This window comes from Cajanus cajan, chromosome 11 (assembly GCF_000230855.2).
Source record: "Cajanus cajan strain Asha chromosome 11, NIPB_CcT2T_4, whole genome shotgun sequence".
Classification (NCBI taxonomy): domain Eukaryota; kingdom Viridiplantae; phylum Streptophyta; class Magnoliopsida; order Fabales; family Fabaceae; genus Cajanus; species Cajanus cajan.
Window position 1 is genome coordinate 38,693,528 of NC_138527.1, and position 20,728 is coordinate 38,714,255.

Sequence of the window (20,728 nt, forward strand, 5' to 3'; positions counted from 1 at the left end):
AACCCCAACTCCTCGTATTCTCCTTAAAATGTCAAATTTTCAAAATTTTAAACTTTTTAAGCACTTTAATTATTTAGTTTATGATAAATTGACATAATTAGTGATATGTTAGAACTTAAGCACGATAATATTGGTCTATTATGTGGTTCAAACACTGAATTAGTGATTTATTAAGACTTAAGTACATGAGAATTTTTTTTATATGACATGTATTAAAAATTAAAATTAAATTGGATCGTCTAGAAATATAATGCTGCTAAATTTTAAATTATTTAAAGATAGATGTTTTTTTTTATATGGTGTGTATAGATTAAAAGTTTAATTTAAGAATAATGTTATCTAACAAAGTTTTAATATTATATGTTGGTTAAAATGTATATTTTTTTTTATAGAGTCACTTATTTTAACCGTTTAATTTTTATAATTTAAAATAGACTTTTCTAATTCTTATATTTATCTTTTTTAATCCTTTTTAATCTTTATTGTTAATTTTTTAATAATGTTTTGCGTTGGCGTGAAATAGTTCTTCGATTAATTGAAAGTAAAAAAATGATGTTTTAATGATAGATAAAAGAGATATGAAGTGTTAAAAGACCTCAAAAAACATAAAATTGAATTACTATCTTTAATACGTGACACAATATAGACAAATTTATAAAAAAAATTCAATGATAAGAACTAAAGTGATTAAAAAATTACAAATATAAAAACTAAAAAAATCTATCTTAACTTATAGGTAGATTGAAAAAGACAAATATGAAGAATAAGAATGTCTATTTTAAATTAGAAAGGGATCTATTTACTTTAATAGTAAGTATATCTAGACTTATTTTATTTAATAACTCATGTTTTAAATCAAATTTTAATGATCCAACCCTTGAATGTAAAGTTCTTAATGCATAGATCAGATTTGTAAATTTTTAAAAAAATTGAAAATCATTTGATACTTTATTTCATTTGAATTAATGAAATGAAGTATTAAATGATTTTCAAATTTTTAAAAAATTTATAAATTTAATTTATGCATTAAGAACTTTAAATTCAACGGATGAATCGTTTAACATTTAATATAGAATGAGTTATTGAACAAAATAAATTTAAGTAAACTTATCATTAGAATAAACGAATTCTTCCTTTTTAAATTATAGAACTAAAATATAAAACAAGTGAAATTATAAAATAAAAAAAACGTTGTTTAACACAATAACAAATATTTAGAATGTGTTTTGTGGATGATTTTTTTTAATGTCTATAATCATAATTTTTTAAAATCATAATTTTTGCTAAGAAAGAAATAAAGACAAATAAGGTTTGTCTTGGATTAAAACACCACTTACTAAATAAATGGTAAAGTAGTCGTTCATTCTTTTAAATTTTATATAAAAAAAAACACCTCATGATATTTTATTGAAAATAATAAAATCAAATACATTTTTAATATTTATTTTTTAAAACAAAAACAAGAAATTAAACCAGACATGATTTCTAATTCTTAAAAATTGAAAATGAAAATTAATTTTGAAAAATAAAAACTGAAAATGTTTTCTCAAACTTCACAACCCTTATTTTTTTTTTTAAAATGTTATCCAAAATATAACAAATAAACAATTATTTTGTTTAAGACAAAAAAATAATATAAAGAAGAACATTTACACTGGCCATGCTATAGACTCACCCTAGCTGCTCGGCCTTCTGACTGCCGCCTCCGAACCTTCGTTTCTTTCTCAATTCCAAATCCTCCTTCTCTGCCGTTGACCTTCGGAGCAAAGCTTCCATTTTTTTTTGTTCGTTCTTCGAATCCGAAGCAACGCAATGGAACAACCACCCACCGAAGCCGTCGAATCCTTGTCCGTTTCCGACCCTCAGATCCCTCAATCCTCCAATCCCAATCCAACTAATCAGTAAGTTTCTTCTACTGTCTCTCTTTTAGGGTTTCGTTTTCACCGTTTTTTATTTGCCCTCAGGTTGAGCCCCGAACAGAGGTTTCAGATTGTGAGGAGCGTCGGAGAAGAGTGCATTCAGGAAGACGAACTCCTTAACCTGCTCACCAAAAAGCCCGAGCCAGTTTGCTACGATGGATTCGAACCCTCCGGAAGAATGCACATTGCTCAAGTAATAAATCTTATTATTCTAAATTGTTAAATATTCATATTCATATTAGATTATTAATATTAGCCTTGAAGTTGATTTTGTCCCATAAATTTGAGGTAATTTGTTCTGCTACTCAAATTAAAAATTGATCAATCCCTATAGTTAAAAAATAAAAACTTCCAATAGCATCAAGTGCTTCTGCTAACAAAAACACTACTAGGTGGGTTCTTTTGGGACAGGTTTAGTAGTAAGTGAGTTTTGTTTGAGAGATTCACTAGCAACATTTTTTTTTGGTTCGTTTCTGGAGTATCCACCGCGGATAGCAGTGACTAATCTCCTCGCTACGTTGGAGGCACCTCAAAGGGTGGGATAGCTGGCCCCAAGATTTAACGCATTCACTAGCAACATTTGAATACAGAGACTAAAATAAGACTTTTTTTTCTTCATATTATAGGGACTAAAAGTTTCAAGGTTTAAATACCATTTTGGTCCCTATATATAAAAATGTTAAAAACGTTCCATTCTATTCCTTGTTCCATTCTAATTTTTTGTTTCCTTTTTATCTCTGTCCTCTATTGTTACATGACTAAAAGGTAAAGTTTATGAAACTATATGTATATAATAAAAACAAAAAGCGGGCTAAAATATAACGTTTTTAATTATAGGAAATTGAAGGTAAAGTTCATGAAACTATAGGAATTAAATGGTATTTAAACCAAAAATCAATTTTAAGTTTGAGAGGCCAAAAACAAATTAATCTTATATTTGAAGAATTAAAAACCTATTTAAGTCTTAATATTATTTACATGTATAAAATGGAAAAGAAGAGTGCAAGTTGATAGTGAGTAGTTGATTACATGAATTCTAGGTGAATTGAATCTTTTGTAGGTGGTGTGGCTTACATAATACTCCCTCCAATCCTTATTATAAGGCACAATTTGGAAGGAAATGATATTTTTTTTATAAGGCACTTTACAATTTCTTTAAACTTTTGCCCCCATTAAAGATTGTGAGAATATGTACTTCTTGTTGTTATGTTGGATAATCAAAAGAGAATTTGAGAAATAAATATTTTCTCTCACCTCTTAAACTCTCCAATTGTCATTTATCAATTTTATTGGTATTGGTGCATAAGCTTTGATATTGAGTAATATCTTCACCTCTCCCATAAAATATCAATGAAAAGTAAGAAGGGTAAAATTGGTATATATGATTTTCTTTTATAATCTCAATAAAATCAACTAACATAGTTACTTACATTGGTCTGTGTAATTTGGTTAAAACTGCCTTATAATGACAGGAGGGAGTAATTATTTTCTTTTAATTGTATGTTATTGTAGGGTGTCATGAAGACAATAAATGTGAACAAGCTTACATCTGCTGGTTGCCGCGTCAAAATATGGATTGCTGATTGGTTTGCAAAGCTCAACAATAAGATGGGAGGAGATTTGAAGAAAATTGAGACCGTTGGCCGTTACTTGATTGAGATTTGGAAAGCTGTTGGGATGGATCTTGAGGGAGGGAAGGTTGAGTTTTTGTGGTCTTCAAAAGAGATTAACGCGAGAGCTGATGAGTACTGGCCTCTTGTGTTGGATATAGCTCAGAAGAACAATCTTAAAAGGATTGTCAGGTTCCTCTTTTTTTCCCTAAATAAATGCCTTTGTGTATGTTGTTGTAAATGGTGGATTTCGACTTAAAACATTGTTCCATGTTTTGTTTTTCTGAACTATAGGTGTAGCCAAATTATGGGACGAAGTGAACAAGATGAATTGACTGCTGCTCAGATATTCTATCCATGCATGCAGTGTGCAGACATATTTTTCCTCAAGGTGTGTTTCAGTTTTTCCCCTATATATTAGAGCTTGCCTCAATTATTTTATGTATTGTATACATTATTAATTTGCCATTTGTACTTCTAAAGTCACAACGGATGTTGTTAGCTTACTGTAGAGAACTGTCCAAAGATAAATTAATGCATGACTGTTGCAATGTTAGCATTAAAAAGGGAAATTATAGTAGATGTTCACAGCCCTGAATATGTTAATTACATCTACCAAATACCAGTAATAGGTGATTTCTTCTCCTAACTTCAATTATGCCTTTCATGGGTTTTTCCATCCTTTTGTTTGTTTTCAATATCTAAGCTAGCTGTATTATTTATTTTCAATCTTTCAGTATTCAAATATTGTGCCGTTTCTTGGGTCCTAACATCTGAAACTAGTTGTGAATTTGCTACAAACATATTAGTGAATAATGCATTAATGTTGTTATTGCAAAATAGGCTGACATCTGCCAATTGGGAATGGATCAGCGGAAAGTTAATGTACTTGCAAGAGAGTATTGTGATGACATTAAGAGGAAGAACAAGCCCATTATCTTGTCACACCGTATTCTTCGAATTTCCTTTTGAATAGTGTATATTTGAACTTTGAGGCATTGTATCTCTTACTAACTGGTTAAGGGGTGATTTGCAGACATGTTACCTGGTTTGCTGCAAGGGCAAGAAAAGATGTCAAAAAGTGACCTATCGTCGTCCATTTTCATGGAAGATGAGGAGGTAAGTTACTAACAGGGCTATCAAATTTGTGTCATTATTTCAAAGGCTAGAATCAATTGTCATATCTATTTGCATTCTGTTTTAAATTTAAATTACAAGGACAGCCAAGAATTTTTTCATTTTGTGAAATTTCAGTTTCAAAAAATATAAAAAGGGAATAAAACATTTAGTACCAAGGAATATATACTTGTGCTTTTTGTATCAAATTATAGCTATTTGTTCTTTAATGATAAATATATTTTCAGTGTTTCCTTTTATTTGTATTTTCATTTACTTATTTTTAATAAAATTTACTGTCTTTGTTTAACTTTATATTTGGATATAGGCTGAAGTGAATGTGAAAATAAAAAAAGCATATTGCCCGCCAAAGGTTGTGGAAGGAAACCCATGCTTGGAGTACATTAAATATCTTGTCTTACCCTGGTTTAATGAGTTCACAGTGGAGCGTAGTGCAGATAATGGTGGGAATAAGTAAGTTTTGCTGGTTCCCCCGTCTGAACTTCACATTCCTTTAAAGTAGTAATTTATTGGGTCATTGTGTTTACCTTTAGTCTGTATTACAATTATTTATCTTTTCTTATGCATACTTGTTTGGTTGATATATGTTCATGCTTCCATTCCATCCAGGACATTCAAAAGCTATGAAGAGCTGATTGCAGACTATGAAAGTGGAGAATTACATCCTGCTGATCTTAAACCAGCATTGTCAAAGTCATTGAATAAAATTCTGGAGGTGATGTTTCCTGATTGTGTTCATGTGTTTCATTTTTCTTCCGAGTTTTAAAAGCACAATTTCAATCATGTTTACTATGTTGAAGTGTACCTACTCTGCATTGAAACAGTGCTTTAGAAGGGTCTGGTACTTATATACTGCAAGCCTATTGCTTTTCATATTCCTATAATCATATAGATTAGTGTGCTTGTTGGGTTTGAAGTTTTAATATGGTTGCAATCTGCAATTATTAAAGTGGTGGTTAAAATATTTCAAATAGTTTAATCCATCAGCATTACCAAGTAAAGCATGACTGGTATATCTGCTTTAGTGTACTGTTCACTTAATCCTTCTGCACTCTTGTGTACGCGCCATAATGCTTTTATTGGAGGCTCAAGTGGCTTCTTACATTTGGTTCAATTACCTGTTGAGGTATATTCATGTTTCGATTAAGTTTTATGGAACCAGGGATAGGAATCGAGAATTAGACATTAGAGTCGCTACCCTCATATTTAGGGTGTTCTTAATAATATATCGTACTGGTTCTGATAGCATCACTAGTTATTGTGAGCTTGTACAAAGAAGTAGTGATATTATAACATAAATTTATGTGAACTCTTGGTATGTGGCACAAGCTTAATGATTTTTTCTTGGACTATGCAGCCTGTAAGGGAACACTTTAAGAAGGACAGCAATGCTAAAGAGCTGCTGAAAAGGGTCAAGGTGAGCCTTGTTTTGAATTAGTAAAATATTACATCAATCATTTGGGTGTTTTACGCACTAAATTTGCTTTTGGTTCGCAGGCTTACAGAGTCACCAAGTAATATGCTGATTAAAGTCTTAAGGCTAATTCTATTCTTTGTCAAAACAGCCATATGATTTTCACGTTACGAAACGCACTTTTGGACTTGTAAAATGTGGCGGAGGTTCTGTTTAGAATGAGAAATAGGATTTTTGTTCCTGTATTTTATTTACTTGAAATATAGATGTTTTGATTTAATATTTATATTTTACTTGTGTAAGAGATTGCATAAATTATTTATTATTATTCACAATACAAATAAAACCGATATTCCTAAAGAACTAAAGGTAACAAATATTTGAATATTATGCGAGTTAATCCTATAATATGCCCAAAAGTCGTAAAGAGTGAGTGATAGCAAATAGCAATTGATATATTAAAGTTTCAAAATTTTAAGTAAAATATTTACTTTTAAAAGTGCAACTAGGATTTTGTCATTAACATATGGTTTGGGGGTGAAATAGGAAGGAGGGGAATGGAGGAGAGGGAAGTAGTGACTAGTGAGGAAGGAAACATCATTCAAGTTCTGATTGCTAGGGAAAAATCCTTTTATCGTTTGTTATTGTTAAAATAAAGGCTAGAGATTGCATTATCTGATTAAAAGTAATATTCCCCTTTTCTACTTATGGAGTAGGGAAAACCGTGCCTAGCATTGAAAGCGAAACACCTGATCACCATCGCAGAGAATTTCCGCATTAGAAACGGTGTCTTCTGAATTTTCGAACTTTGGATTTAAATAGATTTTATAATGCTTATTTATAAATTATAATGATATTATTTTAACAAATTATTCATAACTAATGGAAAGTCTTAAAAATATAAAAATTTATACAACTTTTAAATAAGAGATATATAAAAAATTTTAACGGTTACAGATGACTTTAAATGTTTTTAGTTTCTTAATTTGAGAATAAGTTTTTTCCTTAAATTTTAAAAATGTTTTTAGTCCTTATAATTTTAAAATAAATGTTTTAGTTCTACCTAAATATTGTTAGTGAGATTACTGCATATAATTCACCTAGGCCATCTCAAATGGAAATTTGTTTTTTAGGTGCTAAAATAGCTCTTATTTATATATATATCATTCATCTTTATTCTTTTTAATTTAAGCACTTTTATAAGTATATTTCTCTCGAATTTATCACTTTTCTTTCAGTTATTAAATGAGTCTTACAAAAAATCTCACATTTTTATATATTAATAATTTATTTATTAACTTAATTTTTTGTTAAGTTAAAATAATAATAAAAATTGCAATGTTAAGAAATGTAACGTTCAAATTTATTGTATAATGGTATTTTTCACTTAAAATTTAATATACTATAATGGTTAGGATACTATAATTTAATATAATGTATAAAGGTTAGTATTTTAACGGTGAGTACAATATTAAAATTTAATATATTATAATTTATTTTACATTATAAATATAATTTTTAATTAAAAAACATAAGTCGGTGATTAATAAAAATTGGACACAATAGGAGATTTTACTGTGATAGGATCTTGGGAGGAACATTCCGTGATTAGCATGTGTTGAATGTGCCCTCAGTAGTGTTCTTATTAATGAAAATCACATCAATCTAATTGTTACATAGTTGACTCGATCTATTCTTGTCAGTAAGTGATCTCGGGTCAAAACAAATCTTTTATAAAATTACATGATTAAAAATATAGTTTTAAATTTAGGGGAAAAAACCTTGCCTCAAATGTGAGAATTTAAAACATTTAAACTTCATAGATTTTTTTAAAGAATTTAATGAAATCACATATAAAAATAATTATGCTACAATGTCCTCAACTGCATCTGCAATAGTAATTTAAAACCTTGATGTAGACTATCAGAATTCCGTTAAAGACAAAATTTACCGGAAAATAATAGGTTGGTGATCAAAATGTCATGTACGAGGATAAACCATCAATGTGATTCTTGAAGTTTTACTCTCCTAAATAAAAAATAATAAAATTATATAAGTAATTTGTAAAGTATTGAAAATCCATTAATTTAGTTCTCAAGTTGATATATTTTACTATAAGTAGTTTGAAGGATTTTTCAATACTTCAGAGACGGTAAAATGAGTAATGATTTAGGTGTATGCAACGAAATTCTCCGTAAAAATCGTAATGCCTTCAACCTAATCGCAAGTACAGCGGCGAGATAGCATGTGTGTAGCTTGAAATTAGATCCCCGTGTGTTTATTCAGTAGAACATTCTACTTGTTAAACACTACTATAATATTAAAATGCTCAGCAATATCCTTTGGTTGGACTAGTTTTAAAAGAAAAAAGGGCAAGATACAATACAACTGTATGTTTTATTGGGTTTGGTTGTATTAGCCCAAAATTTGTCTGGAGAATGGGATAAAATAAAGGACACTGCCATGACATCTGGGATATGTATTTCTCCGGAACTGGTGTTAGCTCATTGCTTTTCGGATCCTTTTGTTTTCAGAATAATTTGATAATGACATGAAGCATCAGAGAGATAAATAACCCCCAATTTATTAGGCCGGAACACTGTCAAGAATAGGGAGTTTTGGGTTAGAACCTAGCTTCTTTTTTCCTGCCACAGTTCAGCGAAATAGCATCTGCAATTTGAGAGGATTGAAGTTAGAAACATAGTGTTTGAAAGATCTCCGGTATACCAATGATCTGTTTATCACCTCAAGATAACATATAATGATATAATAGCATGTTTGGAAATCCGTTTCTTTAACTGAAAACATGAAGTTACTCTTCCCAAAACACTAAAATATAAAACAAGTATTTCTATATTTTCTGTTCAACATCTTTTGACAAATTTTCAACAACAAAACAAACACACACTAACTAGTCAAACAAATTAGCATACAAGCCTTGCTAGCAGCTTTATCAACCATTCAAAGTTTACGCGTCATGGCACCATTATTTATATATGAATAGACATTGATTTTATATATGTAAACTTGGAAGACTAATTATACTGATAGAGTGGATTTATGGGATTGACAGTAAATTGTTTTATAGGTTAAGATTAATACGTCATCAATATCATGAAATGATTAGACAATAACAATGTCGAGGCAATTTATATCATTTGTATGCAAGCTGTTGAGACTCCACGGATAAAAAAGGACTAGAGATAATAAACATGCAAGCATATAAATAATGCATGGTTATAATATTTTGTTATCTAAATATATATATTTTTTTAATATAATGGGTACCAACACAGTTAAGTACATAAAATAAATTAACTCCGTGAATTCCAAAAAAAAAAAAAATGAATAGTAAGATGTCAATATTTTTCAAAATTGATAAACCAATGAAATTTTAAAAAGATTCTGAATTACATCATAATCAATATGTATGCACAAGCTCAAGATTTAAGCAGACATTTCAGTTAATCAGAGTACTTAATAATGAAGTGACTAAACTATTGTAGTTTACAAACCTTGAATAAACAAATTACATATTGACAGCAGTATCTAAGTCTTACATAGTTATCAAGCGACTGCAGAGGGTATAAGAATAGGTGGTAACACCGAGGCACCGACCAAGTTATGCCCTACCACTTTCCCTCGTAGTCAGTGTGCCGTCATTGCCATCACAATTCAAGAACAGAAGCAACATAACTAGTTTCATAACCATTAAAAGCAGGTGAAAGTACAAGTAACAAAAAAAACCAACTACTTACCAAGAAAATGAGAGAATAAGTAGTTGCGGCCAGTAAGTGATCAACAACGACCAGACAACCGTAGCAACAGGCACAATCATGAATAACTCAAATGTCTCACTTTAATCACAAACATGGCAACTGGGAAGCTTGTTAGCTGATGAATGGGTGTCAAAAGCCCCAGACATTAGACCCTGATTGGTATTGGCTATTGAACAGGAACAGAAGTGTATCAAGGAAATTGGAGCCAAAATCTGTCTTGAACTCTGCTTACCAAACATTATTGAAGCAAAGACATTTCCCTCCATTATAATTAAAATAATGGCAACAAGTAGGCACTTCCCCCTCTGTAAAGGAAATACCTTTCACATTTTATAGGATCTTCCATACCTAAAGCAACGATGACTCTCAATTTAGAGAGGCTTTTAATGTTTGTGGCAAATGTTGTTAAGTTGACATTGCAATCAAAATGAACATGTTAAATTCACGTATCTCTGACCTCAACTAGACTATGAGCAGGTAGTTTTCTTAACCCCACCTCATTTACCATACCTCTAACCTTCTCTGCGTCTCTCCACCTTCCTACAGTAGCATAAAGTTTTGCCAACAAAACATAATTTCCGGTATTTTCAGGCTCAAGCTCAAAAGTCCACCTAGCAGCCACCTCTCCCAGTTCAACATTCTCATGAATTACACAAGCGCCAAGTAGTGCACCCCATACAGCATGGTTAGGTGTTATAGGCATTGTTCTGATAAGATTATAAGCATCATTCAGTCGACCAGCACGTCCAAGAAGATCAATAATGCAAGTATAATGATCAACATGGGGAATACTTTGATGTTGCTCAAGCATAAACTTGAACAAAGACAAACCCTCATCTACCAAACCTGCATGGCTGCAAGCATGAAGAACAGAGGTGAAGGTGACTTGATTTGGTTTTACTCCAGATTGTACCATCTGATTGAAAAGTTTCACAGCCATTTTTCCATGCCCATGCTTTCCATAAGCAGCAATTATTGCACTCCAAATAATAATATCCTTGTCCTTTAGAGGAATTATGTTAAAAATCTGGTGAGCATATCGTAAACTTCCACACTTTGAGTATATATCAACTAGAATACTTGCTACTTCAATTCTGTAAAGAAATCCTGATTTTATAAGGTGACAATGTATGTTTATTGCCTGTAGGAGATCAGCAAGAATAGCATATGCAGGAAGAAGACTATTAAAGGTGGCATTGTCAGGTTGTACGTCTTTCACTAACATTTGTTTAAAGAGTTCTATTGCTTCTCTTGCAAGCCTATTTTGTATGAACCCAGATAGAATAGCATTCCATGGGGCTGTTCTCTTCTTGGATGTTCCCATAAATACCTTATAACTGAGGTTGCCACGATTGCATTTGGCATACATATCAATCAAGGCAGTTTCCACAACGACCTCAGACTCGAGCTTTTGCCTAATTGCCCACGCATGCAGGCACTTGCCGTGGCTCAAATAAAGCAAACTGCCACAGGCCGATAGTAAAGAAGCTATACTTACCGAATTTGGTTTCACTCCTTCACACTGCATCATCTGACAAAGCATCAAAGCACTTCTAGCATCCCCATTCAGAATGTATCCATTAATCAAAGTAGTCCAAGTCACCACATCTTTCTCATCCATCCTGTTCGCTAGCAACCATGCTTCTTTCATCTGACCACACTTAACATACATGTCCAGCAATGCATTCCTAACTACAATATTTCCCCAAAACCCTCTCTCCTGAACTAACGCTTGAACCTCTCTCCCAAACTCCACATTCTTCAAAAGCCCACAAGCAGGCAATACTGAAACCACAGTTGCACAATCAGGCTCCACACCCACATCCATCATTCTATCATAAACTCTCAGTGCTTCCTCAGCACAGTTATTCCGAAGGTACCCGTTAATCATGGTATTCCAAGAAATTACAGTGCGTTCCTGCATCAACTCAAAAACCAGTTGTGCTGCTTCTTTCTCCCCAGCATTCATGTACATTGCTAACAAAGTGTTTTGGACGAATATGTCGGAATCGAAACCAAACTTAAAGGTCTGCCCATGAATTCCAACGCCTGCATCAATCAAAGACAAGTCACCACAAGCCTTGATAACAACCGGGTAAGTGAATTTGTCCGGTATGGTCCCACCCGACTCGAGCATTTCAACAAACAAGTTGAGGGCATCAAGGGGGCGACCAATTTGGACATACATCCTCATCAGAGCGTTCCAAGAGAACAAACTTGGTTGAGGCAATTTATCAAACAGATGGGATGCATAGGAGGCGTGGTGGCATTGTGCGTATGTTGTGGCAAGCTTAGAGCAAATGTTGGAGGAGGAGAATAGACCTAGGGTGAGGATGAGAGCGTGCAACTTTTTGGTTTCAGAAAGGGATTGAGAAGCTGAAAATTTTCGCAATAGCGACTCACACTGTGCTGCAATAGTCACGAACATGCTTGTCTTCATTGGACCGATCGTTTATGCAAGTCAACACTCTTGAATTTATAGGTTTCGGCATACAGGGACCCCATTTAATTGTTTTGGTCCAAATGAAAAATCATAATTGGGGAAATAGGTTTTTAAGACACTAATTAGACATGTTGGGATAGATTAAATAAAGACGGATAAATGATCAATAAAATCGACAACTTGATACAATAAGAAAAGAGTTAAAAAAAAAAAAAGGATTTAATTTTTTTTTGTCTCTATAAAAAAAATAATTTTCATTTTATAATTTTCATTTTTATTTTTCATCCCTTAAAATTTAAATTATTATTTTTAGTTTCAATTATTACATAATCATTTTTAGTTACATATTTATTTATTAAAATGTTAAATGATTATTTTAAGTATTATCTATAACTATTAATGATATTATGTTTGTATATACCTTAAAGTTATTTTTAGGGATAAAAAATAATATTTTTATATTTTAAAATGATAAAATAAAATAAAAAATTTATAGAGATTAAAATTAAAATTTACTCACTTTACAAGAATAAAAAATAATATTTATAAAATTAAAGGATGAAAAAAAATTTGAAGAACCAAAATTTAAACTCACTTATTTTATGAGCAGTAAAAGTATATTTAAATCCAAATAAACAAATAAAAGAAAGGTGTCACTCCAATGTTTCTAAATTTTAAGTCTCTAGAAAATATTGAGATGAAAAAAGTGAAAAGAGAAAAAAATAGTATTTTAACTATATTTTACGTAATAAATGTTTTTTTTATACTTTTTAAAAGTAATAATTAATATTTTTAATATATAAGTTATCTTATAATTAAAATTCTTATAATAATATTTTTATATATTATAATCAATAATTTAAATTTTAGTATAAATTATTTGTATTTATTGATCATTTAAATAAAATATTATGTTTGTTTTGTAAATAGTAATAAAAAGATGGATAAAAATTTAAAAAGGAGTGGATATTTTTAAAAATAGTAATTTGAAATGTTTGAGAGATATTTTTAGAAAAATACACATTTGAAAGAGTTAAGAGTGTGGATATTGAGAATTTCTATTCTTGTTTGAGATAAATGAAATACAACTTTACTCCCAAAGTTACATACTATAATTTATAATATAAATGAAGATATGATATGTTGCACTTATAAAGCCAACTTATGTTTCTATTTTTATAAATCATTATAATTGAACTAATAGTGAAAAATGAAAAATTACATATAAAATTTTAAGTTAATTTGAAATTTATTATCGTTACTATAATTTTTATAGATATAAAAAAAATATTCATCTTTTATAGCATAACTCAATTTATCATGAGTATTAAACCAAACTATATCCATGTATTTTGGGTCTTGATTTTTCCATCATTTTTTCCACTTCCTCCTTGCCATTTTTTTAAAAAAAAAAATTATTCTAACTGTTTTCATACATTTATCCCACCTCTTTTTTCTCACAAGAGACTCCATTTTCTCTACATGTTCTTTTATTGTGCTTTTTCATTCTTTTTTCTTTCTTTCTTTATTTTCTCATCACTTTGATAGAAACTAGCTTTCGTTATGAATGACTAAACAATGAAAAATAGTTTCTTTTGTTTTTACAAAATAACAATAATACAATAAAATCTTATTTTTATTGTGTTAATTTTTTTAAAAAATATCAAGAAGTGTAAATGATCTTTCGGGACTCCACCAAATTTTGTATCACAATGTTGATAATGTTGTAAATGAGTTATGAAACATCTCAATAAGAAGTCTAATCCACATGTTATCATAATAAATTTTAAAAAATAAATTCATTAAGATTTTAGTTGTTGCAAGTTGTTAATCAGACAAATCTTGAAATTTAATAAAAAAATAATGTTAAAAAAAGAAAAAAATTAAATGAAAAGAAAAACTTGAAAAAGAGAAATAATAATAATAAAAGAAAAAAATGTGAAAATATCTTGACCAATGATTTAAAAAAAATGTAATGGTGTAATTTATGTTTTCCACGATGAGAGACATTAAAAGCTCTCCAACCATAGCCTTCACTACCTCAAGTACCATAGGAACTTGTTGAGCCAGATCACGCCTTTGAGCCAAAGTTGTGATTCATTACCTTGCAATACCATTGCCTTTGGCATGTGTCACACCTTCATACTCACAATTTAAAACTTGCATAAACACAATGATATCTGCATACTAATATTTGCAAAATATTCACACAATTCTTGAAACTAGCTTTCAGAATTATACATATGCATTCAGGAAACTTTTTTTTTTTATTCACAGAAAAATCAAACTCAATACTAAAAAGATTTATAAAATTCACACATCTTACTTGATCAATTTAATAATATCTCCCTAATATTCATATAACTAGTTTATGAAACTGTTATTATTCCTTATGTTCCAAAAACTAATTCTTATAATTGTGATAGCCAGGCATTTCGAAAACATATTTTGGAATACAATTTCTTATGGTTCAGTAATTGAAAATAGATAATTATTACAATGTTTCATTTTTTCTTCGTATCTGCTTACCTTTTTATTATATGACAAATCATATTTATCACTCTCTCTCTCTTCACTGTGTCTCAATTCATCCCAAATAGAGTGTACGTTTAATGTTATTCTCTATCTCTTCTCGGTACGAAAGTTATTTTTGTCAAAATCACACGAAGGTTGATTTTTCCCGAATCATATCTTACATTTTTTTTAAATTTTCTAAATCAATATTTATTTTTAAAGAACTACCACTATTGATTTTCTTTTTCATGCAATTTGTGTGTATTTTGTTTCATTCAAAGTAGCATTACTCTGTTCCAAAACATATGGAATAAACATTGAAAATCAGACCATATGCATAGGATAAAAAACAATTATTTATCTCCTCAGTACAGCCATTTTAATAATATTAATAATATATTTTTTAGAAAAGAATATCATTATCGAGGTCTGTTTTATTTCCAATCAACCTCATCTGTTTGTGATCGGTGTAGACCCCTAAAATTGTCCGGGTCGGAAATAAAGCTTGAAGACTCTCGAAGACTGAAGGATAATCAGCCAGAAGGACTCCTCGAAGGCCCTAGGAGGGTTCTCTGTAGGTCTAGAGGTCTTAGAATAGCTCAAAATAAAGAAGTGGAGGGAAAAAGCCCAATACGGCCGTACTGAACCCCAATACGGCCGTATTGAAGCTTCAATATGGCCACAGTGAACTCAATACGGCGTATTGAAGTTTCTGAAACTTCAATACGGCCGTACTGAAATCAATACGGCCGTATTGAAGCTTCAATACAGCCGTATTGAATTCAATACGGCCGTATTGAAATTTCTGAACTTCAATACGGCCGTATTGAACTTCAATACGACCGTATTGAAGTTCAAAAATTTCAATACGGCCGTATTGCCCCTGTAGGCCGTATTGAGGCCCATTCCTATAAATAGGAGGCCATTTGGACGTCCTACCACACTTTCACACTCAGTTTTGACTCCCTCCTTGAGTATTCTGGGGTTTTTGAGCAGTGTTCTGCCCTAGAAATCTCTCTGGGAGTCGATCCGACGAAGTTCTGGAATTCCGAGCACTTAGCTTGGAGATTCGAACCTAGTCGAAGGGAAATCCTCCGGATTTCCATAGTCAAAAGTTTTTAGGAAGGAGCGAGCGAGCTTGTAGAGCGAGGGAACGCCAAAAAGCTTCCCAGTTTTACTCAATATATAAAAGCACGCTTCAAGAGGTTTCTTCTTAAATCCTTCCTTTTACTGCTTTCTGTGTGCATATTTAAACTATCATCATGTAGATAGTTAATTTATAATCGCTTATAATAAATAGGGGTAATTTAGTAATTTTACGCTATTATTTTAGAAATAATCTGTCATAGGGAACCCGAAAGGGGCGCTGTGGGGTGCTAACACCTTCCCCACGCGTAACCGACTCCCTTACCCAACTCTGGTTGTAATGGCCAAAGTTGATTTATAAAATCAATTGCCTTATCCCTTTTTCCAATGTTTTGAGTAAAACATTGGTGGCGACTCCACGAACCCCTCCTTTTTACGAAAACCACTAATCCATGGAGGGTCCCGCTTGGGATTAATATGGATTAGTGAGACTTTAAATAAAATTGCTCGTTTGACAAGGTCTCAGTTTGAGAATAAGTCATTCTAGCAATCCATATTTTTAAACGAATAAACGAGTCCAACCATCCTTCGCGAATGCCGAAAGCCCGTTTCGGGCCGGTGGCGACAGATGGCGACTTCACTGGGGAAGCTTCGAGAGTCAGTCCCATTTAGTGACAGATTATTTTTAACAAATAATAGTTAAAATTACTTCATTACCCCTCACTTGTATGATAACATGTTTATCTATATGGCTTTAATAACTGTTGTATTTTTAAATTTACGCAATTGTTTGAAATAAAAATTGCACACAAACCTTTGCACACAACAGTTCCCTCTATACCCGGGGGCATGAGTGATTAACCATAGGGAGTGGATGTTAGTACGGCCGGTTGTCGAATGGGTCTATAGGTGCCCGTAGACCGTTGTCGGAAAACATCACTCAAGGTGATAACCATGAACTTAAGTCCGACGGTGCGTTGGAACTTTCCATCGACCCACGACGAGAGGAATTGGGTCCCTATAATGGGGGCACCTTGGGGGCCTTTGACCAAGTAAGAACAGTTAGATCCTCCTTGAATATGCACTTTTCTGCAGGAGACCCCTACCTCGTGATTCGCTCGTGACTGTTCGTGGATGAGTGAATTGTTTGTGTAAATGCTTATGTGCAATTGTTTGTGCATTAATAATAAACCTCGTGATAAGGTCTAAGAATAATCCCCATGCATGAAAAAACCATGACATGAGAGGAAAGACCAATGTGTGAAAATATAATAAAAGTAAGGAGTATAGGCATCATTATCAATAATACCTCATGCATCCTCATCATCATTTATAGGTTCACTAATACCCTCTCGATGTGAGTGAAAGAGACCCGTCACTATTGGATTCTCCGTTGTGGAGAGATAATAGCCTAAGGAGGGTGATAAACTTTCATCTTAAAAAGGCAGTGCCTCAAAGATGAAAGATTATCAAGCTCACATCAAGAATGTATTCATATCATAAATAAGCTAATTAGAATAAACATTCATTTTAGAAAGTGGCTGGTCATCTCTCTGTCCTCACACGCGCAAAGAAAATCAAGAAAATGGAAGCGCTAGAGGAACAAAACAAGAAGCTCACGACCGAGCTTTCACAGCTCAAAGAGCAGATGGCGCAAATGTTGGAACTCATGCGTCACCATAACATTCATGGATCTCATCACAGTGACCATGGGTCCCATCATGAGGGAGAGGAGGAGGAGCATGAAGAAGATCCTCCACATGCCATACCTCTTGGGGCTGGAATTATGATCAAAGAGCCCGAGGTTTCAAAAGAACAATTCCACGCCCTAGAGGATCGGTTGAGGGCTATGGAGGGGCATGATTTTGATGTCAAAGATGCCGCCGACATGTGTTTAGTGAGGGATATTCAATTCCCTCCCAAATTTAAAGTGCCAGATTTCCCGAGATACGTGGGATCGACTTGCCCCAAGAGTCATCTCACCATGTACTGTCGCAAGATGGCTGCATATGCCACCAATGAAAAGCTCTTAATTCATTGCTTTCAAGAGAGCTTGGCTGAAACTGCGCTCAACTGGTATATGCAGCTAGATGGAAATCTAGTACACACATGGAGGCAGTTGGCTGACGCCTTTCTCAAGCGCTACAAATACAACATCGACCTAACACCCGATAGGTCAGATCTTCAAGCCTTGAGCAAGAATAATGATGAATCTTTCAAGGCGTACGCCCAACGTTGGAGGGAGTTGGCGGCACAGATAGAGCCCCCGCTGTCAGATAAGGAGACGGTGTCCATATTCATCAACTCGTTGACTGGTCCCTATTACGATAAAATGATAGGGAACACAACGACACTCTTCTCGGACATCATCACCATTGGGGAAAGGGTGGAACAAGGATTGAAAAGTGGGAAGCTAGCTAAGCCTTCCCAATCATTCGAGGCTAAGAAGACCTTCAGGAAGAAGAATGAGGGAGGAGTCAATGCTATAACCATATCCTCCGCTTCTTCCATTTCGAAGTCAGGAAGATCGCAATTCATCCCTGTGAAGAAGTTTGATAAACTTCCGACCACTTATAGCGATCTCCTTCCGAAACTAGTAGAAGCCAAACTTCTAGCTCATGTTCCACCAAGGAAGATCGACCCACCTTACCCCGATTGGTACAAGCCACAAGACAAATGTTTATACCATTCGGGGGCACCAGGGCATTCAACAGAGAGATGCCTAGCTCTCAAATACAAGGTCCAAAACCTTATTGATGCCGGGTGGGTCACCTTCGATTCGACAGCGCCCGACGTGAGCAAGAATCCTCTACCAAAGCAGGAGTAGAGAATGGCAAGCCACGATAGGGCCCCTTCATATTTCTCTTTTAGGGACTCATGATCAGTACCCGAGATCATGAGAACCTTTTCATGTAAATAAGGGTTTTTGTACAGTTTTAATACATATCAATAAAGAGGCATTTTTCACATTATTCTCTTTTTTGTTCTTTTCTCTCTTTCCTCATTAACATTAATAATTCTAAACCTAAACAGAACCAATAAAATAATTATGTCTGTAATTGTTCGCTCTGACCGGGATCCGAAGGTGAAAGGGTTGAGTTGGACAGTGATGAGGAAACCACTTCTCCGGATCTGCAAAGATTGCTAGATCAAGAAGCTCGTCAAGAGAAATTGGAGACTATAAATTTGGGGCATGGCCGAGAGATAAAAGAGGTCAACATTGGGACCCATATCAGTGATGAAATAAGGACACATGCTTCCACTATGATTATAATAAAATCATTCTTTCTCATTGCTTCTTTTCTTGCTTATAATAAAATTCTAAACCACATTTTTTTAACCCTGTTTGAATAAACATGAATGAGGTTAAAATCATCTTAATAATAATAAACCCACATCATTTTTATGTGGAAGTGTGTGTGTCAACTTGGAGCACCTTTTCTTGGCCTCAATAAGTGCCATCATGGATAAAGAAATCCTAAAGATAAAAAGACCCGCTAGGAATCCCACAAAAGGGTGACCTAGGCAAAAGTTAGGGTTACAAAATAATGAACAAAAACAAAAGCCCGCTAAAACTCCACAAATGGATGTTTTAGGCAAAAGTTAGGGCAAAAGAAAAACAAAATAAATCCATGATGGTACCATCAATTGAATTCAACAAGGGGCTCAAGAAAAGCTATCCAAGTTGTCAAAGCACAATCATTAATAACAAAGATGTGCTTAACTTCATAAAGTGTTTAATCGAACAAGCCTAAACACATAAGCCTACCTCGACTAACCATTCTTACAAAATCCATTTTTCAAAAAATAAAATAATCCCCTCTAAAACACAAACTTTTGAAAAATATACCCTTTCCTTCTTTTCTCTCTTGTCCCAAAAGATTTTAGAATAATCTAGTGGAAGCATGGAGAAATAAATCATCACTGATAATGGATCTAATCTGAACAACAAAATGGTGGAAGAACTGTGCCAAGAATTCAAGATCCAACACCACAACTCTTCCCCATATCGGCCAAAGATGAATGGGGCAGTCGAGGCAACTAATAAGAACATCAAAAAAAAAATAGTGCAAAAGACGGTTGTCTCATTTAAAGACTGATACGAGATGTTACCCTTCGCTCCTCATGGCTATAGGACTTCAGTACGCCCATTTACAGGAGCTACTCCGTTCTCACTCGTTTATGGGGTGGAGGCAGTTCTACCCATCGAAGTCGAGATATTCTATCTAAGGGTAATCATGGAAACAAAACTTTCCGAGGCAGAATGGGTTCAAAGCCAATATGACCAGTTGAACCCTATCAAAAAGAAACGGCTGAACGCCATATGCCATGGTCAAGCCTATCAGAGGAAGATCAAAAAGGCTTTTGACAAGAAAGTCCACCCTCGAGTCTACCATGAGGGAGAGTTGGTAATGAAGAAATTACTACCAACTCAAAAGGACAAAATCGGAAAGTATGCCCCAAATCACGGAGGACCATACGTGGGAAAACGAGCCTTCTCAGGAGGAGCATTGATCCTCACAAACATGGATGGAGAAGAACTTCGATACTTAGTCAACACTGACGTGGTAAAGAAGTACTATGCTTGAAGACGTTGCTTGCATAGGCCCGCTAGGATGAAAACCCAAAAAGGGCGTCCTAGGCAAAAGTTAGGGCAAAATAAAAAGCCTGCCAGTACAAGGGTACTAGGCAAAACAAAGGCAAATTTACCCCGTTAGGATACGTCCTAAGCAAAAGTTAGGGGCAAAAGAATAAGATGTAAAAGCAAAGCAAGCAACGATCGCTTAAACCGAAAACCGAAAGGCGGTTCAAGTGATTATCTTCTA

At 33.3% G+C, this 20,728-nt stretch overlaps 2 protein-coding genes across 3 annotated transcripts; one reads left to right on the forward strand and one right to left on the reverse strand.

Moving 5' to 3' along the window:
• Positions 1–1,655: 1,655 nt before the first annotated feature.
• Positions 1,656–6,382, forward strand: LOC109800639 (Tyrosyl-tRNA synthetase, class Ib, bacterial/mitochondrial). The gene is made up of 10 exons (XM_020361439.3): positions 1,656–1,901; positions 1,965–2,112; positions 3,432–3,721; positions 3,824–3,920; positions 4,373–4,478; positions 4,566–4,648; positions 4,974–5,119; positions 5,276–5,381; positions 6,024–6,083; positions 6,164–6,382. Exons 1-10 carry the CDS (start codon positions 1,813–1,815, stop codon positions 6,182–6,184), a joined length of 1,146 nt encoding a protein of 381 aa, XP_020217028.1. The 5' UTR covers positions 1,656–1,812; the 3' UTR covers positions 6,185–6,382.
• Positions 6,383–8,336: 1,954 nt separating this feature from the next.
• On the reverse strand, positions 8,337–12,445 carry LOC109800951 (Tetratricopeptide repeat (TPR)-like superfamily protein). Of its 2 annotated transcripts, none has more exons than XM_020361888.3 (2): positions 9,839–12,445; positions 8,337–8,750 (listed from the first exon to the last, which is right to left on the reverse strand). In XM_020361888.3, the coding sequence occupies exon 1, from the start codon at positions 12,297–12,299 to the stop codon at positions 10,302–10,304; it is 1,998 nt and encodes a 665-aa protein (XP_020217477.2). In that variant the 5' UTR covers positions 12,300–12,445; the 3' UTR covers positions 8,337–8,750; positions 9,839–10,301. The 2 variants fall into 2 exon arrangements, with proteins under 2 accessions (XP_020217477.2, XP_029127597.1); XM_029271764.2 differs by having other exon boundaries at positions 9,641–12,445.
• Between the last annotated feature and the right edge of the window lie 8,283 nt (positions 12,446–20,728).

What these genes read in the sequence shown, in the direction of transcription:
- LOC109800951 (XM_020361888.3), bottom strand. Translation starts at nt 12,299, where the DNA reads ATGAAGACAAGCATGTTCGTGACTATTGCAGCACAGTGTGAGTCGCTA.
- LOC109800639 (XM_020361439.3), top strand. Translation starts at nt 1,813, where the DNA reads ATGGAACAACCACCCACCGAAGCCGTCGAATCCTTGTCCGTTTCCGAC. An exon ending in AATCCCAATCCAACTAATCA is followed by an intron (nt 1,902 to 1,964) that starts GTAAGTTTCTTC and finishes ATTTGCCCTCAG; the next exon opens with GTTGAGCCCCGAACAGAGGT. An exon ending in GAAGAATGCACATTGCTCAA is followed by an intron (nt 2,113 to 3,431) that starts GTAATAAATCTT and finishes ATGTTATTGTAG; the next exon opens with GGTGTCATGAAGACAATAAA.